The sequence below is a fragment of the Rana temporaria genome, unplaced genomic scaffold (genome assembly GCF_905171775.1).
Source record: "Rana temporaria unplaced genomic scaffold, aRanTem1.1, whole genome shotgun sequence".
Taxonomy (NCBI): Eukaryota; Metazoa; Chordata; class Amphibia; order Anura; family Ranidae; genus Rana; species Rana temporaria.
Window position 1 is genome coordinate 34,882 of NW_024404677.1, and position 9,900 is coordinate 44,781.

General features: G+C 64.0%; 1 protein-coding gene across 3 annotated transcripts in view; it reads right to left on the minus strand.

The window, feature by feature from the left end:
- Positions 1-5,071, minus strand: part of RNF40 (ring finger protein 40) — a gene marked incomplete at its 3' end in the record, with an annotated part of 38,735 nt that extends 33,664 nt beyond the window's left edge. For all 3 annotated transcript variants that reach the window (XM_040334871.1, XM_040334870.1, XM_040334869.1), the window contains 1 exon segment: positions 4,846-5,071. In XM_040334871.1, the coding sequence (XP_040190805.1) occupies positions 4,846-4,977 (132 nt within the window).
- Between the last annotated feature and the right edge of the window lie 4,829 nt (positions 5,072-9,900).

Genomic DNA, 9,900 nt, shown 5'->3' on the forward strand with positions numbered 1-9,900 from the left:
ACAGCACCCGACATCCGTACACCCCATAAGTGTGCCCACCCTCCCCCGCACAGTGCCCGACATCCGTACACCCCATAAGTGTGCCCACCCTCCCACACAGCACCCTCCCCCGCACTGTGCCCGACATCCGTACACCCCATAAGTGTGCCCACCCTCCCCCGCACAGTGCCCGACATCCGTACACCCCATAAGTGTGCCCACCCTCCCACACAGCACCCTTCCCCGCACTGTGCCCGACATCCGTACACCCCATAAGTGTGCCCACCCTCCCACACAGCACCCTTCCCCGCACTGTGCCCGACATCCGTACACCCCATAAGTGTGCCCACCCTCCCCCGCACTGTGCCCGACATCCGTACACCCCATAAGTGTGCCCACCCTCCCACACAGCACCCGACATCCGTACACCCCATAAGTGTGCCCACCCTCCCCCGCACTGTGCCCGACATCCGTACACCCCATAAGTGTGCCCACCCTCCCCCGCACTGTGCCCGGCATCCGTACACCCCATAAGTGTGCCCACCCTCCCACACAGCACCCCCCCCCACACTGTGCCCGACATCCGTACACCCCATAAGTGTGCCCACCCTCCCGCACAGCACCCGACATCCGTACACCCCATAAGTGTGCCCACCCTCCCCCGCACAGTGCCCGACATCCGTACACCCCATAAGTGTGCCCACCCTCCCACACAGCACCCTCCCCCGCACTGTGCCCGACATCCGTACACCCCATAAGTGTGCCCACCCTCCCCCGCACAGTGCCCGACATCCGTACACCCCATAAGTGTGCCCACCCTCCCACACAGCACCCTTCCCCGCACTGTGCCCGACATCCGTACACCCCATAAGTGTGCCCACCCTCCCACACAGCACCCTTCCCCGCACTGTGCCCGACATCCGTACACCCCATAAGTGTGCCCACCCTCCCCCGCACTGTGCCCGACATCCGTACACCCCATAAGTGTGCCCACCCTCCCACACAGCACCCGACATCCGTACACCCCATAAGTGTGCCCACCCTCCCCCGCACTGTGCCCGACATCCGTACACCCCATAAGTGTGCCCACCCTCCCCCGCACTGTGCCCGACATCCGTACACCCCATAAGTGTGCCCACCCTCCCACACAGCACCCGACATCCGTACACCCCATAAGTGTGCCCACCCTCCCCCGCACAGGGCCCGACATCCGTACACCCCATAAGTGAGCCCACCCTCCCCCGCACTGTGCCCGACATCCGTACACCCCATAAGTGTGCCCACCCTCCCCCGCACAGTGCCCGACATCCGTACACCCCATAAGTGTGCCCACCCTCCCCCGCACTGTGCCCGACATCCGTACACCCCATAAGTGTGCCCACCCTCCCGCACAGCACCCTCCCCCGCACAGTGCCCGACATCCGTACACCCCATAAGTGTGCCCACCCTCCCACACTGTGCCCACCCTCCCGCACAGCACCCTCCCCCGCACAGTGCCCGACATCCGTACACCCCATAAGTGTGCCCACCCTCCCACACTGTGCCCACCCTCCCACACAGCACCCTTCCCCGCACTGTGCCCGACATCCGTACACCCCATAAGTGTGCCCACCCTCCCCCGCACTGTGCCCGACATCCGTACACCCCATAAGTGTGCCCACCCTCCCCCGCACTGTGCCCGACATCCGTACACCCCATAAGTGTGCCCACCCTCCCGCACAGCACCCTCCCCCGCACTGTGCCCGACATCCGTACACCCCATAAGTGTGCCCACCCTCCCCCGCACTGTGCCCGACATCCGTACACCCCATAAGTGTGCCCACCCTCCCACACAGCACCCGACATCCGTACACCCCATAAGTGTGCAGACCCTCCCCCGCACTGTGCCCGACATCCGTACACCCCATAAGTGTGCCCACCCTCCCCCGCATAGTGCCCGACATCCGTACACCCCATAAGTGTGCCCACCCTCCCCCGCACAGCGCCCGACATCCGTACACCCCATAAGTGTGCCCACCCTCCCCCGCACAGTGCCCGACATCCGTACAGCCCATAAGTGTGCCCACCCTCCCCCGCACTGTGCCCGGCATCCGTACACCCCATAAGTGTGCCCACCCTCCCCCGCACAGTGCCCGACATCCGTACACCCCATAAGTGTGCCCACCCTCCCCCGCACTGTGCCCGACATCCGTACACCCCATAAGTGTGCCCACCCTCCCCCGCACTGTGCCCGACATCCGTACACCCCATAAGTGTGCCCACCCTCCCCCGCACAGTGCCCGACATCCGTACACCCCATAAGTGTGCCCACCCTCCCCCGCACTGTGCCCGACATCCGTACACCCCATAAGTGTGCCCACCCTCCCCCGCACAGTGCCCGACATCCGTACACCCCATAAGTGTGCCCACCCTCCCCCGCACAGTGCCCGACATCCGTACACCCCATAAGTGTGCCCACCCTCCCCCGCACAGTGCCCGGCATCCGTACACCCCATAAGTGTGCCCACCCTCCCACACAGCACCCCCCCCCACACTGTGCCCGACATCCGTACACCCCATAAGTGTGCCCACCCTCCCGCACAGCACCCGACATCCGTACACCCCATAAGTGTGCCCACCCTCCCCCGCACAGTGCCCGACATCCGTACACCCCATAAGTGTGCCCACCCTCCCACACAGCACCCTCCCCCGCACTGTGCCCGACATCCGTACACCCCATAAGTGTGCCCACCCTCCCCCGCACTGTGCCCGACATCCGTACACCCCATAAGTGTGCCCACCCTCCCCCGCACAGTGCCCGACATCCGTACACCCCATAAGTGTGCCCACCCTCCCACACAGCACCCGACATCCGTACACCCCATAAGTGTGCCCACCCTCCCCCGCACTGTGCCCGACAGCCGTACACCCCATAAGTGTGCCCACCCTCCCCCGCACTGTGCCCACCCTCCCACACAGCACCCGACATCCGTACACCCCATACGTGTGCCCACCCTCCCACACAGCACCCGACATCCGTACACCCCATAAGTGTGCCCACCCTCCCCCGCACAGTGCCCGACATCCGTACACCCCATAAGTGTGCCCACCCTCCCCCGCACAGTGCCCGACATCCGTACACCCCATAAGTGTGCCCACCCTCCCACACAGCACCCGACATCCGTACACCCCATAAGTGTGCCCACCCTCCCCCGCACAGTGCCCGACATCCGTACACCCCATAAGTGTGCCCACCCTCCCCCGCACAGTGCCCGACATCCGTACACCCCTTAAGTGTGCCCACCCTCCCCCGCACTGTGCCCGACATCCGTACACCCCATAAGTGTGCCCACCCTCCCCCGCACAGTGCCCGACATCCGTACACCCCATAAGTGTGCCCACCCTCCCCCGCACTGTGCCCACCCTCCCACACAGCACCCGACATCCGTACACCCCATAAGTGTGCCCACCCTCCCCCGCACAGTGCCCGACATCCGTACACCCCATAAGTGTGCCCACCCTCCCCCGCACAGTGCCCGACATCCGTACACCCCATACGTGTGCCCACCCTCCCCCGCACTGTGCCCGACATCCGTACACCCCATAAGTGTGCCCACCCTCCCCCGCACAGTGCCCGACATCCGTACACCCCATAAGTGTGCCCACCCTCCCCCGCACTGTGCCCGACATCCGTACACCCCATAAGTGTGCCCACCCTCCCGCACAGCACCCTCCCCCGCACAGTGCCCGACATCCGTACACCCCATAAGTGTGCCCACCCTCCCGCACAGCACCCTCCCCCGCACTGTGCCCGACATCCGTACACCCCATAAGTGTGCCCACCCTCCCACACTGTGCCCGACATCCGTACACCCCATAAGTTTGCCCACCCTCCCACACCGCACCCTCCCCCATACTGTGCCCACCCTCCCACACAGCACCCTCCCCCGCACTGTGCCCGACATCCGTACACCCCATAAGTGTGCCCACCCTACCGCACAGTGCCCGACATCCGTACACCCCATAAGTGTGCCCACCCTCCCCCGCACTGTGCCCGACATCCCTACACCCCATAAGTGTGCCCACCCTCCCCCGCACAGTGCCCGACATCCGTACACCCCATAAGTGTGCCCACCCTCCCCCGCACTGTGCCCGACATCCGTACACCCCATAAGTGTGCCCACCCTCCCCCGCACAGTGCCCGACATCCGTACACCCCATAAGGGTGCCCACCCTCACACACAGCACCCTACCCCCACACTGTGCCCACACTCACACACAGCACCCTCCCCCACACTGTGCCCACCCTCCCCCCTTACTGTGCCCACCCTCACACACAGCACCCTCCCCCACACTGTGCCCACCCTCCCCCCTTACTGTGCCCACCCTCACACACAGCACCCTCCCCCGCACTGTGCCCGACATCCGTACACCCCATAAGTGTGCCCACCCTCACACACAGCACCCTACCCCACACTGTGCCCACCCTCCCCCCTTACTGTGCCCACCCTCACACACAGCACCCTCCCCCACACTGTGCCCACCCTCCCCCCTTACTGTGCCCACCCTCACACACAGCACCCTCCCCCGCACTGTGCCCACCCTCCCCCCATACTGTGCCCACCTTAGCACCCTCCCCCGCACTGTGCCCACCCTCCCCCCATACTATGCCCACCCTAGCACACAGCACCCTCCCCCGCACTGTGCCCACCCTCCCACACAGCACCCCCCTCCCCCGCACTGTGCCCGACATCCGTACACCCCATAAGTGTGCCCACCCTCACACACAGCACCCTCTCCCCACACTGTGCCCACCCTCGCCCGCACTGTGCCCCCCCTGGCACACAGCACCACCTGGCAGTAGTCGGCCATGCTCGGTGTACTGACCGTAGAAGAGATTCCTCCCAGGCGGATCGGCTCGATGAGGGTAGTCGGGGTCTTTTCTTCATGGTTGGGTTTCTTCTCCGAAGGACCAGCACCCCCATCCCCCGCTGATCTCTTACTGCCGGCCCCAGACATGGCGGTCCTCTATGAGGGGTCCTCTCCGCACAGGAAACACATTTACTGACACTTTCTGACACAATCACCTGGAGAAAGAAGAGAAATTACTGACACCGAGCAAGCCACACCTCCCCACAGGTCTGTCCCCGCCCTCATCATCTCCCCGCCTACATAACCTCCCCGCCTACATAACCTCCCCGCCCTCATCGTCTCCCCGCCTACATCACCTCCCCGCCTACATAACCTCCCCGCCCTCATCATCTCCCCGCCTACATAACCTCCCACCCTCATCATCTCCCCGCCCTCATCATCTCCCGCCCTCATCATCTCCCCGCCTACATAACCTCCCGCCCTCATCATCTCCCCGCCCTCATCATCTCCCGCCCTCATCACCTCCCCGCCTACATAACCCCCCGCCCTCATCATCTCCCCGCCTACATAACCTCCCACCCTCATCATCTCCCCGCCCTCATCATCTCCCCGCCTACATAACCTCCCCGCCCTCATCATCTCCCCGCCTACAAAACCTCCCGCCCTCATCATCTCCCCGCCCTCATCATCTCCCCGCCTACATAACCTCCCGCCCTCATCATCTCCCCGCCTACATAACCTCCCCGCCCTCATCATCTCCCCGCCTACATAACCTCCCGCCCTCATCATCTCCCCGCCCTCATCATCTCCCCGCCTACATAACCTCCCCGCCTCATCATCTCCCCGCCTACATAACCTCCCGCCCTCATCATCTCCCCGCCTACATAACCTCCCCGCCTACATAACCTCCCGCCCTCATCATCTCCCCGCCTACATAACCTCCCGCCCTCATCATCTCCCCGCCTACATAACCTCCCGCCCTCATCATCTCCCCGCCCTCATCATCTCCCCGCCCTCATCATCTCCCCGCCTACATAACCTCCCGCCCTCATCATCTCCCCGCCCACATAACCTCCCGCCCTCATCATCTCCCCGCCCTCATCATCTCCCGCCCTCATCACCTCCCCGCCTACATAACCCCCCGCCCTCATCATCTCCCCGCCTACATAACCTCCCACCCTCATCATCTCCCCGCCCTCATCATCTCCCCGCCTACATAACCTCCCCGCCCTCATCATCTCCCCGCCTACAAAACCTCCCGCCCTCATCATCTCCCCGCCCTCATCATCTCCCCGCCTACATAACCTCCCGCCCTCATCATCTCCCCGCCTACATAACCTCCCGCCCTCATCATCTCCCCGCCTACATAACCTCCCGCCCTCATCATCTCCCCGCCCTCATCATCTCCCCGCCTACATAACCTCCCCGCCCTCATCATCTCCCCGCCTACATAACCTCCCGCCCTCATCATCTCCCCGCCCTCATCATCTCCCCGCCTACATAACCTCCCCGCCTCATCATCTCCCCGCCTACATAACCTCCCGCCCTCATCATCTCCCTGCCTACATAACCTCCCCGCCTACATAACCTCCCGCCCTCATCATCTCCCCGCCTACATAACTTCCCGCCCTCATCATCTCCCCGCCTACATAACCTCCCGCCCTCATCATCTCCCCGCCTACATAACCTCCCGCCCTCATCATCTCCCCGCCCTCATCATCTCCCCGCCTACATAACCTCCCGCCCTCATCATCTCCCCGCCCACATAACCTCCCGCCCTCATCATCTCCCCGCCTACATAACCTCCCCGCCCTCATCATCTCCCCGCCTACATAACCTCCCGCCCTCATCATCTCCCCGCCCACATAACCTCCCGCCCTCATCATCTCCCCGCCTACATAACCTCCCGCCCTCATCATCTCCCCGCCCTCATCATCTCCCCGCCTACATAACCTCCCGCCCTCATCATCTCCCCGCCCTCATCATCTCCCCGCCTACATAACCTCCCGCCCTCATCATCTCCCCGCCCACATAACCTCCCGCCCTCATCACCTCCCCGCCTACATAACCTCCCGCCCTCATCATCTCCCCGCCCACATAACCTCCCGCCCTCATCATCTCCCCGCCCACATAACCTCCCGCCCTCATCATCTCCCCGCCCTCATCATCTCCCCGCCTACATAACTTCCCGCCCTCATCATCTCCCCGCCCTCATCATCTCCCCGCCCTCATCATCTCCCCGCCTACATAACCTCCCGCCCTCATCATCTCCCCGCCCACATAACCTCCCGCCCTCATCATCTCCCCGCCCTCATCATCTCCCCGCCTACATAACCTCCCGCCCTCATCATCTCCCCGCCTACATAACCTCCCGCCCTCATCACCTCCCCGCCTACATAACCTCCCGCCCTCATCATCTCCCCGCCTACATAACCTCCCGCCCTCATCACCTCCCCGCCTACATAACCTCCCGCCCTCATCATCTCCCCGCCTACATAACCTCCCGCCCTCATCATCTCCCCGCCTACATAACCTCCCGCCTCATCATCTCCCCGCCTACATAACCTCCCGCCCTCATCATCTCCCCGCCCACATAACCTCCCCGCCCTCATCATCTCCCCGCCCTCATCATCTCCCCGCCTACATAACCTCCCGCCCTCATCATCTCCCCGCCTACATAACCTCCCGCCCTCATCACCTCCCCGCCTACATAACCTCCCGCCCTCATCATCTCCCCGCCTACATAACCTCCCGCCCTCATCACCTCCCCGCCTACATAACCTCCCGCCCTCATCATCTCCCCGCCCACATAACCTCCCGCCCTCATCATCTGCCCGCCTACATAACCTCCCGCCCTCATCATCTCCCCGCCCTCATCATCTCCCCGCCTACATAACCTCCCGCCCTCATCATCTCCCCGCCTACATAACCTCCCGCCCTCATCATCTCCCCGCCTACATAACCTCCCGCCCTCATCATCTCCCCGCCTACATAACCTCCCGCCCTCATCATCTCCCCGCCCTCATCACCTCCCCGCCTACATAACCTCCCTCCCTCATCATCTCCCCGCCTACATAACTTCCCGCCTCATCATCTCCCTGCCTACATAACCTCCCGCCCTCATCATCTCCCCGCTCTCATCATCTCCCCGCCTACATAACCTCCCACCCTCATCATCTCCCCGCCTACATAACCTCCCGCCCTCATCATCTCCCCGCCCTCATCATCTCCCCGCCTACATAACCTCCCGCCCTCATCATCTCCCCGCCTACATAACCTCCCGCCCTCATCACCTCCCCGCCTACATAACCTCCCGCCCTCATCATCTCCCCGCCCTCATCACCTCCCCGCCTACATAACCTCCCTCCCTCATCATCTCCCCGCCTACATAACTTCCCGCCTCATCATCTCCCCGCCTACATAACCTCCCGCCTCATCATCTCCCCGCCTACATCACCTCCCACCCTCATCATCTCCCCGCCCTCATCATCTCCCCGCCCTCATCATCTCCCCGCCTACATAACCTCCCGCCTCATCATCTCCCCGCCTACATCACCTCCCACCTCATCACCTCCCCGCCCTCATCATCTCCCCGCCTACATAACCTCCCGCCCTCATCATCTCCCCGCCCTCATCACCTCCCTCCCTCATCATCTCCCCGCCTACATAACCTCCCGCCCTCATCATCTCCCCGCCTACATAACCTCCCCGCCTACATAACCTCCCGCCCTCATCATCTCCCCGCCCTCATCATCTCCCCGCCTACATAACCTCCCACCCTCATCATCTCCCCGCCTACATAACCTCCCGCCCTCATCATCTCCCCGCCCTCATCATCTCCCCGCCTACATAACCTCCCGCCCTCATCATCTCCCCGCCTACATAACCTCCCGCCCTCATCATCTCCCCGCCTACATAACCTCCCGCCCTCATCATCTCCCCGCCTACATAACCTCCCGCCCTCATCATCTCCCCGCCCTCATCACCTCCCCGCCTACATAACCTCCCTCCCTCATCATCTCCCCGCCTACATAACCTCCCGCCCTCATCATCTCCCCGCCTACATAACCTCCCGCCCTCATCATCTCCCCGCCTACATAACCTCCCGCCCTCATCATCTCCCCGCCTACATAACCTCCCGCCCTCATCATCTCCCCGCCTACATAACCTCCCGCCCTCATCATCTCCCCGCCTACATAACCTCCCGCCCTCATCATCTCCCCGCCTACATAACCTCCCGCCCTCATCATCTCCCCGCCCACATAACCTCCCCGCCCTCATCATCTCCCCGCCTACATAACCTCCCGCCCTCATCATCTCCCCGCCCTCATCATCTCCCCGCCTACATAACCTCCCGCCCTCATCATCTCCCCGCCCACATAACCTCCCGCCCTCATCATCTCCCCGCCTACATAACCTCCCGCCCTCATCATCTCCCCGCCTACATAACCTCCCTCCCACTCCTGCCCGTCTACGACCCCCCCGCCTCACTCCTGCCAGCCAGTCTATGACCCCCCCCCGCCTCACGTCTGCCCGTCTGCGACCCCCCCGCCTCATGTCTGCCCGTCTACGACCCCCCCGCCTCACGTCTGCCCGTCTACGACCCCCCCCGCCTCACGTCTGCCCGTCTACGACCCCCCCCGCCTCACGTCTGCCCGTCTACGTCCCCCCGCCTCACGTCTGCCCGTCTACGCCCCCCCCCCCGCCTCACGTCTGCCCGTCTACGTCCCCCCGCCTCACTCCTGCCCGTCTGCGACCCCCCCGCCTCACTCCTGCCCGTCTGCGTCCCCCCCGCCTCACGTCTGCCCGTCTACGACCCCCCCCGCCTCACTCCTGCCCGTCTGCGACCCCCCCCGCCTCACTCCTGCCCGTCTGCGACCCCCCCCCGCCTCACTCCTGCCCGTCTACGTCCCCCCCGCCTCACTCCTGCCCGTCTGCGACCCCCCCCCCCGCCTCACTCCTGCCCGTCTACGTCCCCCCCGCCTCACTCCTGCCCGTCTACGACCCCCCGCCTCACGTCTGCCCGTCTACGACCCCCCCGCCTCATTCCTGCCCGTCTACGACCCCCCC